This window comes from Suricata suricatta, chromosome 10, assembly GCF_006229205.1.
Source record: "Suricata suricatta isolate VVHF042 chromosome 10, meerkat_22Aug2017_6uvM2_HiC, whole genome shotgun sequence".
Classification (NCBI taxonomy): domain Eukaryota; kingdom Metazoa; phylum Chordata; class Mammalia; order Carnivora; family Herpestidae; genus Suricata; species Suricata suricatta.
Genome location: NC_043709.1, coordinates 6,348,073 through 6,359,824, shown reverse-complemented (window position 1 = coordinate 6,359,824; position 11,752 = coordinate 6,348,073). Strand labels below are relative to the sequence as shown.

The window sequence follows — 11,752 nt, the reverse complement described above, 5'->3', positions numbered from 1 at the left end:
GCGGGCGGCGGAGGCCGAGCGTGTTCACGGGACCCCCAAGGACCCGTGGGCTGTGCGCGGGCGTGTAGGAGGCGAGCACCGGCCGCCGGGCTCCCTGCACCCCCGCCTGCGTGCCGGCGGCGCGGCGCCCTGGGGCCGCTTCTGCTCCGGGTCTGGGTGTCCCTTGGATCTGCTGCGGGCTAGTCGGTTTCCCTGCGGGCTTGTCGGTTTCCCTGCGCGCGTTGGAGGCGCGGCAGGAAGCTTGTTTCTATAAAATTACAACACAAAGGCTGATTCTGTGGTCCTTTGACCCCATAAAGGGGTCCGTTTTGTGCTCTTGAGCACTTAATCGTCGCCACTGTTTAAGAGCTTTATACTTACAACTGCTCTGTCTACAGTGAGGATCCCTTTATTTCACAGGCGGGGAAACTGAAAGAGAAGGAATTTGCTTCAAATCCTGTGGTCGGTGCATGTGGCAGGGATTGATTGGGATTTGAACTCAACTCCAGCGTTCCACAGAAAGGAAAAGGACGGCTTCTGTGCTTTGCCTTCAGCTGAGTTGCCCCACCCTGTCAGGGCGCCAGCCTTCCTGTATAGACACTACTGTACTTCTCTATTTTATCTTATTACTGTTTTTTATTTAACTTGAGCGTAGTTGACACACACTGTCATTGGTTTCAGGTGTACACATAGTGAGTCGATTTCTCTGTGAGTTATGCTATGCTCACCAAATGTGTCACGGTACACTGCTATTACTATGTCACTGTTCCCTGTGCTTTGCCTTTTATTCCTATGACTTATTCATTCCATTTCTGGAAGCCTGTATCTCCCACTCCCCTTCCCCGATTTTACCACCCCCCACCCCCCTTCCCACTGACAACCATTGGTTTGTTCTCTGTATTTATAGGTCTGATTCTGCTTTTTGTTTATTCATTTGTTTTCTTTTGTTTTAGATTCCACGTGTGAGTGAAATGATATGGTATCTGTCTTTCTGAGTTTGACTTATTCCACTTAGTGTCATATCTTCGAGGTCCATCCATGTTATTGCAAAGAGCAAGATCTCATCCTTTTTTATGGCTGCCTAATATTTTGGTGTGTGTGCATATATATGTGTGTGTGTACATACTGCATTTTTCTTATCTAATTGTCAGTGAACACAGGTTGCTTCCATATCTTGGCTCATGTAATTAATGCTGCAGTAAACGGGATACATATATCTTTTCAAAGCAGTGTTTTTATATTCTTTGAGTAAATACCCAGTAGTGGAGTCATTGGATCATATGCTATTTCTCCATTTTTAAATTAATTCTTAAACATTTATTTATTATTGAGAAACAGAGACAGAACATGAGCATTGGAGGGGCAGAGAGAGGGGGAGACAGAGAATCCAAAGCAGGCTCCAGGCTTGGAGCTGTCAGCACAGAGCCCAATGCGGGGCTCAAACTCACAAACGGCGAGATCATGACCTGAGCCGAAGTTGGACGTTTAGCCAACTGACTCACGCAGGCGAGCCAGTATTTCTGTTTAATTTTTTTCAATTTTTAATTTTTTGAGGAACTTCCATACTGTTTTCCATAGTGGCTGCACCAGTTGACATCCCACCAACATTGCACAAGGGTTCTTGTCTCTCCACATCCTCTCCAACATTTCTTGTCTTTTTGATTTTAGCCATTCTTACAGGTATAAGGTGCTATTTTGTTGCAGTTTTGACTTGCATCTCCCTGATGATGAGTGATGTTGAGCATCTTTTCATGAGTCTGTTGACCATCTGTATGTCTTCTTTGTTAAAAGAGTCTATTCAGTTCCTCTGCCCATTTTTAAGTGGATTGTTTGGGGTTCTTTTAGTGTTGATTCAAACTACTTTAAAGGAATAGGTTGAGAAGGAGAAGATTGGTTGTATTTTAACTTCTCTTGCCTGTTCATAATACACGTTTGAGAAAGTTATCACACTGGCTATGTTCTGTGGAGATTTTCTAATTTCAGCTGAGAACTCATAATTTTACAGATAGGACTTTACTGGTAAATAGGGAAGACACTGAGTTTTCTTTTTTTTTTTCTTTTTCTTTTTTTTTTTTTTTTTTACATTTTAGTTATTTTTGAGAGACAGAGCGTGAACAGGGGAGGGGCAGAGAGAGAAACACACACAGAATCCGAGGCAGTCTCCAGGCAATGAGCTAGAGGTCAGCCCAGAGCCTGACGCAAGGCTCGAACCCATGAACCGTGAGATCATGACCTGAGCCGAAGTTGGACACTCAACTAACTGAGCCACCCAGGAGCCCCTGAGTTTTCTTTTTTAACCAATATTCTAAAACTTGTACAGATAGTACCATGTGCACTTATTGTAGAAAAATTTTTTAAAAATTTAAGTTACCTCAGACTCCAACATCTTTTACATTTTGATATGTATCTTTCTACACTTTCCTCCATGAAAATATACGCAAACCTACCCCCACCCCTCGAGACTGCTTTGTAATTTGTTTTCCTCGTTTACTAGTATATTGGGAATGCTCTCCAGTATCAATATCTACATCACATCCATGCATTCCAATATGCATGAATCTTTGCTCAAGCCCCTGTTTGGGATGTTCAGGGTGTAAGTTGTCATTGCTATAATATTGCTTCGTGAACATTTTTGAAAACTTACCTTTGCCTACCTGTGAAAATGGTTTTTGGGGATATGTTCCTGAAAGTGCAATTGTGGAATCAGAGGACACAGACTTTTAAAAAAAGATTAAAATGTATTTTAAGGGGAGCCTGGGTGGCTTAGTCAGTTGAGTGTCTGACTTTTGATTTCGGGTTAGGTCATGTTCCAGGGTTGTATGATCGAGCCCCTCTTTGGGCACTGTGTTGAGCATGGAACCTGCTTAAGATTCTCCTTCTCTCTCTGTCTCTTTCTCTGTCTCTGGTTCCCTCTGCCCTTCTCCTCCACTCCTGCTCTCTCTCTCAAAAAATAAATATTTAAAAAAATATAAAAATTCTAGGGGTGGGGCACATGGGTGGCTCAGTTGGTTGAGCATCTGACTTCTGGTTTTGGCTCAGATCATGATCTCACAGTTCATGAGTTCGAGCTCCACATCCGGCTCTGTGCTGACAATGCAGAGCCTGCTTGGGACTCTCTCTCTCCCCCGCTCTCTGTAATCTTTATTATTTCTTTCCTTCTCTAGCTTTGGGTTTAGCTTGGTCTTGTTTTTCTAGTGCCCTAGTGTGGAAAATTAGGTTATTTATTTGAGATCTCTCTCTCTCTCTCTCTCTTTTAAGTAAGCTTCATGCCCAACACAGAGCCCAGTTTGGGACTTTAACTCATTACCCTGAGATCAAGACCGGAACTGAGATCAAGAGTCAGGTGCTTAACCCACTAAGCCACCCAGGTGCCCTAAGATCTCTGTCTCTCCATCTCTGTCTCTGTCTCTGTCTCTCTTTTACACATTTATTCATTGCTTGAGAGATAGAGACAGAGCAGGAGCAAGGGAGGGAAAGAGAGAGAGGGAGAACATATAATCTGAAACGAGATCCAGGTTCTGAGATGGCAGCACAGAACCCAATGTGAGCCTCAAACTAACGGACCGTGAGATCTCGACCTGAGCTGAAGTTGGATGCTTAACTGACTAAGACACCCAGGTGCCCTGAGATCTCTCTTTTTGATATTAGTATAACCACTGAAGCTCTCTTATGGTTACTGTTTGATGAAATATCTTTTTTTACATCCTTTCACTTTAAACCTATTTTTGTCTTTGGATCTCAAGTAACTCTTTAGTAGACTGTATATTGTGGTATCACGTTTTCAAAAGTATATATTTTGCCAATCTATGACTTTTAATTGGAGAGTTTAATTCATTTACACCTAATGTAATTATTGATAAGGAAGGACTTAACTTCTGCTATTTGTTTTCTATGTCTCAAATCCTCCATTAATGCTTTCCTGTGTGTTTAATAGATACTTCCTAGCATACTATCTTGACTCCCTCCTCATTTCTTTTACTGTATAAATTTTAGTTATTTTCTTTGTGGTTGCCCTGAAGATTACATTTAACATCTTAATTTATGACAATCTAGTTCAAATAAATACAGTTTTTTTATTTAAAAAAATTTTTTAGTGTTTTTTATTTTATTTTTGAGACAGAGAGACAGAGTGCGAACAAAGGGGGGCAGAGAGAGAGGGAGACACAGAATCTAAAACAGGCTCCAGGCTCTGAGCTGTCAGCACAGAACTCCATGCAGGGCTCGAACCCACGAACCGTGAGATCATGACTTGTGCCAAAGTCAGATGCTTTAACCGACTGAGTCACCCAGGTGCCCCCAAATTAATGCAATTTTGTTTTAATTGTATGAAAAAATTTTGTTCCTCTATAGCTGTTCTCTTATACTGTTATTGTCTTAAATTACATCTTTATAACTGTATGTATCACCATAGATTTATAATTATTGTTTTTGCGATTGTCTTTTAATTCATATAGGATGAAATGAAGAGTTCCAAGCCAAAAATACTTGAATACAGGCTTTTATGTTTACCTATGTAGTTCTCTTTAACAGTGTTTTTTGTTTCTTTGTGTGGGTTTGGTATACAGTCTTTTTATTTCAGGCTTCCTTAAGCATTTCTTATAGTTCAGACCTACTAGTGATGAACTCTTGGTTTATGTTTACTTGGTGGTGTTTTAATTTCTCCTTAATTTTTGAAGGATGGTTTTGCCAGGTATAGAATTCTTGGTTGACAGATTTTTTTCCCTTAAAGCACTTTGATATTTCATCTTACTACCGCCTGCCTCCATAGTTTTTGATGAAAACTCCCATGTTTGTTTTATTAAGAATTCCTTGTGCATGATAATTATTTTCTCTTGATGCTTTCAAGAGTGTCTGTATTTGGCTTTCAGTGGTTTGATTATAATGTGTCTTGGTGTGGTTCTCTTTGAGTTAATCCTATTTGGAGTTTGTTGATCTTGGATGTGTAGATTTATATCTTTCATAAATTATGTAGATTATGGCCATTATTTCATCAAATTTTCTTACTACCTCCTTTTATTCTCTTCTCCTTTTGACAGTCTCATTATGCCTATGGCTGTATGCTTGATTTTGTCCCATAAGTCTGTTAAGACTCTGTTATTTTCTTTTATTCTTTTTTCTTTCCTTTACTTATGTAATGATTATTATTCTGAATGAACCTATCTTTAGATTGACTGATCCTTTCTGCTGCCTGCTGAAATCTGCCATTAAGCCCACCACTAGTGAATTTTTTGTTTTACTTATTATAGTTTCCAACTTCAGAATTTTCTACTTGGTTTATTATTCTAATTTCTGTCTCTTTATTGATACTTTACTTTTTGAGACATTGTTCTCATTATTTCCTTTGGTTATTTAGACATGGTTTCTTTTAACTCTTTAAATATACTTAAAATAGTTTATTTAAAACCTTTGCCTAATGGAGCCGCTGCCTGGCTTAGTTGGTAGACCATGCAACCCTTGATCTTGGAGTCATGAGTTTGAGTCCCACACTGGGGGTAGGTTTACTTTAAAAAAAAAAAAAAAGAATAAAGTCCTTATGTAGTTAATCCAATGTATGGGCTTCCTCAAAGGCAGTTTTCTATTAATTTCATTTTCTGTTTACAGCTGAGCATATGGGCCATTCTTTCTTGTTGCATGCCTCATGATTTTGTTGTTATTGTTGAAAACTAGACATTTTGGGATGCCTGGGGGGCTCAGTTGGTCGAGTATCTGACTTCGGCTCAGGTTATGGTCTCGTGTTCATGGGTTCAAACCCTGCATTGGGTTCTGTGCTGACGGCTCAGAGCCTGGAGCCTGCTTCTGATTCTGTGTCTCCCTCTCTCTCTGCCCCTTCCCTGCTGATGCACTGTCTCTCTGTCTCTCAAAGAATCAAATGTTAAAAAAAAATTGTAAACTAGACATTTTGAATATTATAATGTGGCAACTCTGGAAATCAGAGTTTCTCTCTTCCTCAAGGCACATTGTTGCTGCTTGTTGTACTTATTGTTTGTTTGTTTGTTTGTTTACTGACTCTCCTAAATTATAAATTTTGTAAAGTTTATAGTCTTTGTCAATGCAGCCACTGAAGTCTTTTTTATATTAACTTAGTGGCCAACTAGTGATTTGACAATTTCCTCACCACACTTTGTCTGGCACAAAAAAAAAAATAAATAAAAAATAAAAAATCTCCCAGCCTTTGTAGATGGGCTCTGTCTGTGGGTTTGGAGTGTGTCTTTATCACTCAGCCGGGCAGTTAACAGCTCTGTCTTAGCGTTCATTTCCTACTTGAGCAGAGCCTCGTTGTCAGCCAGAGGTAAAAGTCTCAGGCCTTCTTGTTCTCTTCTGAGCATGAACCCAGCCCTCAGAATGCATGCATGTGGCTTTCTAGTTTCCCATGAATATGTCAGAGTTATTCAAAGCCTTTATTCCCCAAAGCATCCCATTCTCTAGCCTTTCTTTCCTCCCTAACTTTTCAGTTTGTTTGTTTGCACTAAATGTCATCCTTTGCCGCAGACAGCAGCAACTAATACGTTTACCTTGAAATGTTTTTGACCAGTGGACCCTGAGTTGTCACCTCGGTCCTGGGAGAGTTCAGAATCAGGCACACACGGCTGGGGCCTGCCCTTCAGGGGGCCGCCAGCCAAATCTTAAAACAACAATTCTTTGAAAATAAGGTCTATTCTGCTCCCTTTGGTGCTTGGCACTTACACCAGGAATGTGGGTTGTTTTTATGGTTGTTGCCAAGCTGGAGGTTAGGACCAGGGTAAGTTAAAGTGTCACAAAGCTTTCTTCTTGAGACTTAGCTTTTTTTCTTGATTAAACATTCTCTTCGTTGTTATAAGGTTTTGATTAGATTCCAGACTTCCAGACTGACTTTTGGAGTTCCTTATTTTTGCTGACATCATATTTTCACTGTCTTAAAAAGCACTTCTTGTCAACACACCACCATCCCAGTTCCAGTTCTTATTCCCTCACATCAGGACTGTTTTAGGGATTTTTAAAAAATTTTTTAAAATATTTATTTATTTTTGAGAGACAGAGACAGAGACAGAGTGGGAAAGGCAGAGAGAGAGGGAGACACAGGAGTCCGAAGCAGGCTCCAAGCTCTGAGCTGTCAGCACAGAGCCCAGCATGGGGCTCAAACCCACGAACTGTGAGATCAGGACCTGAGCTGAAGTTGGACGCTCAACCAACTGAGCCAGCCAGGCGCCCCTCTTTTATTTTTTTTAAAGTAATGTCCACGCCCAATGTGGGGCTTTAACTCATGACCCGGAGACGAAGAGCTGTATGCTCTACTGACTGAGCTAGTTTGGTGCCCCTTAGGGTTTCTTAAAGTGGTGCCTCTGATAAACCACCACCTCCTTGATCGATTCTTCTTGCTCTGAAGTGCTATCTCCAAGCTCTAGTTCCAGCATGGCTTTCTAGCTGTGTCTCACTGTTCTTCCCACCTTCACCTCCATGCTGTTTTGATGAATCCATGCCCAAAGGCTGCTCCCAAGTGTGTGCTTTATTTCCACCACATTCCTCCATTAATGCTGCTCTTGCACCCCCATTCATGCTGTTTGCTCCCCGTCTGAATCATCTCCTCCTCTCCCCTCTGCCTACACAAACACTGTTCGTCTCTTAAGAATCAGGGACACCTCGGTGGCTTGGTCAGGCATCTGACCCTTGATTTCGGCTTAAGTCATGATCTCACGGTTAATGTGTTCTCTTGGTTAATGCAAGGCTGTCGGGCTTTGTGCTGACAGAGTGGAGCCTGCTTGGGATTCTCTCTCTCCCTCTCCATTTCTGTCCCTCCTCCCGCTTGCGCATGCATGCATGAGCTCAGTCGCTTGCTCTCTCTCAAAATAAATAAAAAAGAATCAACTCAAACTTCAACCATTCTATAAAGTCATCCTTAATCACTTCAACTGAAGCTAATCTCTTCTTCCACTAAATTGCTATGACATTTTTGTGCCATTAATGTGATGTATGTATGGTGTCACATTACTGGTTGCATTATTATCTTTATTCATCATTTCATTCATTCATTCTTTCAATAAATATTTATTTATTTAAAATTTTTTTTAACGTTTATTTATTTTTGAGAGAGAGACACACACACAGAATCAGAAGCAGGGGGGCAGTCAGAGAAAGAGGGAGACACAGAATCAGAAGCAGGTTCCAGGCTCTGAGCTGTCAGCACAGAGCCCGATGCGGGGGCCTGACCCACGATCTGCGAGATCATGACCTGAGCTGAAGTCGGCCGCTTAACTGACTGAGCCACCCACGTGTCCCCTCAATAAATATTTAATAAATAGCACGCATTGTTTGCTAGGGCAACAGTGGAAAGACATTGTCCTGAACAGGATCATTAGCTAGGACATTGAACAAATAAACACACATATATTATAATAATTACTAAGAAAGAAGAGAAACCCAATAGGATTCTATGAGTGAGAATAGGATGAGTCCAGTTAAGAATGAGGGGAGAACACGAAAGGCAGAGGGAATAACATGTCGAGGAATCTGGAGCACTGCATGGGGCTTGCCGTTTCTATCAGAGTCAGAGACGTTTCCATTAGCACAGCGCCTTATACTTCCTGCACGTGAAGAATAAGAATTCTTATTTATTTGTTATTCTTAATGCATTTTTTATTCTTCTTCTTAGAATTTTTTTTAACGTTTATTTATTTTTTGAGAGAGACAGAGACAGAGTGCGAGCAGGGGAGGGGCAGAGAGAGGGAGACGCAGAATCGGAAACAGGCTCCAGGCTCTGAGCTGTCAGCACAGAGCCTGATGTGGAGCTCGAACTCACAAGCAGTGAGATCATGACCTGAGCTGAAGTTAGATGCTTCACCGACTGAGCCACCCGGGGGCCCCTGTTTTGTTATTCTTAATAAACATTAAGAAGAAGGTAGGTTTGATAAGAAAAAAAAATCCAGTGGTAAAGAGGGAGAAGGATAAGTGTCAGAGAATAAGATTTAAATTCCTTTCTATTTCACTAAAATAGTGGTAGCAGCAGCTAACATTGTGTGCTTACTCTGGGCTTGGAATTGTGCCAAGAGCTTCGTGTGTGTCGTTTTAGATAACTTCTGGATTGTGTGGTGTCTTTCTTTTCTGCAGTGTCTTGACTCATTACCAGGATGTGGACCTCTCCTTCCCGCAGCAGCCAGAGAGATCCAGTCTCTTCGCTGGTACAAAGAGGGGGACGCTGTTTCTCACTTCATACCGGGTAATTCTCCTTCCTTGACCTATCAACTCTACATTTGTTTTCCTTAAAACCGAGAGAGATTTAACATTGACTTCCAAAGTGTCGGCACTTTATGATTCTCCACGTTGAAGGATATGGGAGAAAAATGGGTGACGTTTCTCAGTTAGGCCAGAATGTCATACAGCCTCCACCTTAGAATTGCTCTACTGTGTCTCAGCCCCTGGACAAACTGCATTCCTCCTCCGAAGTCTCTTCCCTCTCCTAGGTGATCTTCGTGACCTCACACTCGGCCAACGATCCCATGTTTTCTTTCATGATGCCCTTTGATCTGATGAGGAACTGCACCATTGAACAACCGGTCTTTGCCGCCAACTACATTAAAGGGACTATTCAGGCAGCTCCGGATGGTAAGTGGTCCCCCTCAGAAGTGTATTTTTTTCCTCAAAAGCTTCCAGAAGATTTAAGATTCAGGCTTGGCTCATGCTGGAATTCAAAGACAGCTGTGCTGCTCCGTTGGGTAGTGCTTCTCTCTCCGTCCTTTTCTGACCAGGGGTGCCAGCATTGAAGTGTGTCCCATTTCTCCCCCCAGGTGGCTGGGAAGGACAGGCTACTTTTAAGTTAACCTTCACGAAAGGAGGTGCCATCGAGTTTGCCCAGTTGATGACGAAAGCGGCCTCTGCTGGTGAGCAATGCTAATAAAGACACTGCCCACGTGGGGGTTTTGAGGCCTGTGGAATTGGAGAAGCGGGACCGCTACCCGGCCAGGACTTTGGTCTCTACGGTCAGGCCGTCGGTAGCTGCACATGTGCTCAGCAGGCACTTCCGGAGCCTTCCTACTACGGCACCTGTGCCATGTTACCTCCCGGGAACAACATTATTCAGTCCGTCCTTGTCTTCAAGGAGTTTGTGGTCTGGCAGGAGTTTATATTCAGATACTTGAACCACTACTTATACCTGATAATCTTTTGTCCATTTTTAATGTGTTTAAAAAGATTTTTTAAATGTTTATTTATTTTTTAAGGAGTGAGAGACAGAGCATGAGCAGGAGGAGGGGCAGAGACAGAGGGAGACACAGAATCTGAAGCAGGCTCCGGACTCTGAGCTGTCAGCACAGAGCCTGACGCGGGGCTGCAACTCATGAACTGTGAGATCATGACCTAAGCCACCCAGTTGCCCCTTTAATGGTTTAAAAAAATTTTTTTTAAAGCTTATCTATTTCTTTTGAGAGAGACAGAGACAGCATGAGTGGGGGAGGGGCAGAGAGCGAGAGAAAGAGAGAGAATCCCAAGCAGGCCCCACGCTGTCTGTGCAGAGCCCAGTGAGGGGCTTGAACTCACAAAGTTGTGAGATCATGACCTGAGTTGAAACCAAGAGTCAGATGCTTACCCAACTAAGACACCCACGCATCCTTCTCTTGTCCATTTAAATGTTGGTCTCGTACATCACTGAATACCCTCATTTTCAGGTCAGGATGCCCCAGCTGCCTGAGCTCTTCTTCCTTTGTCATGCCTTTTGTCTTTTTTCCTCTCTGGCTTTGCCTTTGCTTCCTTTAGGTTTAGTCCCTATCTTCCATGAGAAGAGGGAAGAGGTCCTGTCCAGCCCTAAAGCACGGATCTAACAGATGTACCAGAGAGCTCTTTCAGACTTTGAATGCATATAATCTTTTTGTGATATATTTTTATTCAATCTAGCCTCATTTCATGCCCCTACTCTCTCACCTTTTGTCCTCCAGTCCAACTGGTCGTCTTCATGCCCTGTTCTCTCATCTCTGAGCCTTCATGCTATTTGCTCTACCTGTATAACTTTATTTATGAATTTGTTTGTTTGCTTAATTTTATTTTTGAAGTAAAACTCTACACCCAATATGGGGCTCAAACTCATGACCCTGAGATCAAGAGTCACATGTTCTACTGACTGAGCCAGTCAGGTGCCCTGGAATTAGCTCTATCTGGAATGCTCTTTCTCTTTCTCCCTTGCCTCTGCCCCAACTCCAATTTAGTTGAGCTGAACACAATCTAGAAGAGACAGACACATGCAAATATTCCGAAATAGAGGTGTGGGCAAAGTGCTGGGGACACACCAGAGGTTGGAATGAATTTTCTAGCTCAGAAGGCTGACTGGATCATGAAACTGTAAACCACGGTTAAGAATATAAGAGACCATCGAAGTTGGAGAGGAAACAAGTTCAATTTTAGATAGAATAATACTAACATTTATTGAATGCTTACCATACAGTGGACAGTGTTCCAAGTCCTTTCCATGTGTCATGTAAATTGCTAACTGGGGAAACTGAGTCAGTGATGGTTCTACAGTTTCCCAAGGCTATACAGGTAGAAAGTGAGGGAGCTAGAATCTGAACCCTAAATGTAATCTCACTCTATTTTTAAAGTTTTTACTTTGAAAAAAAATCATATCTAGAAAACTTGTAAGAATAGTACAATGGACTCTCACAGACTCTTCATCAAGATTCACCATCATTAACATTTTCCCACATTTGTTTTAGCTTACTCTTTTTTGCTTTTGTTTTTACTGAACAATTTGGGAGTAAGTCATAAAGATCGTTTCTTTCATTCCTTAAGTATTCAAGTGTGTATCTGCCAAGAG

The 11,752-nt window shown here is 41.9% G+C and overlaps 1 protein-coding gene across 2 annotated transcripts in view; it reads left to right on the top strand.

Annotated features, from left to right (window-relative positions):
• WBP2NL (WBP2 N-terminal like) overlaps positions 1–11,752 on the top strand; it is a 30,847-nt gene that overhangs the window by 807 nt on the left and 18,288 nt on the right. For both annotated transcript variants that reach the window (XM_029954794.1, XM_029954793.1), the window contains exons 2-4: positions 9,061–9,169; positions 9,414–9,555; positions 9,738–9,830. In XM_029954794.1, coding sequence (XP_029810654.1) covers positions 9,061–9,169; positions 9,414–9,555; positions 9,738–9,830 — 344 coding nt within the window. The remainder of the gene's footprint in view (positions 1–9,060; positions 9,170–9,413; positions 9,556–9,737; positions 9,831–11,752) is intronic.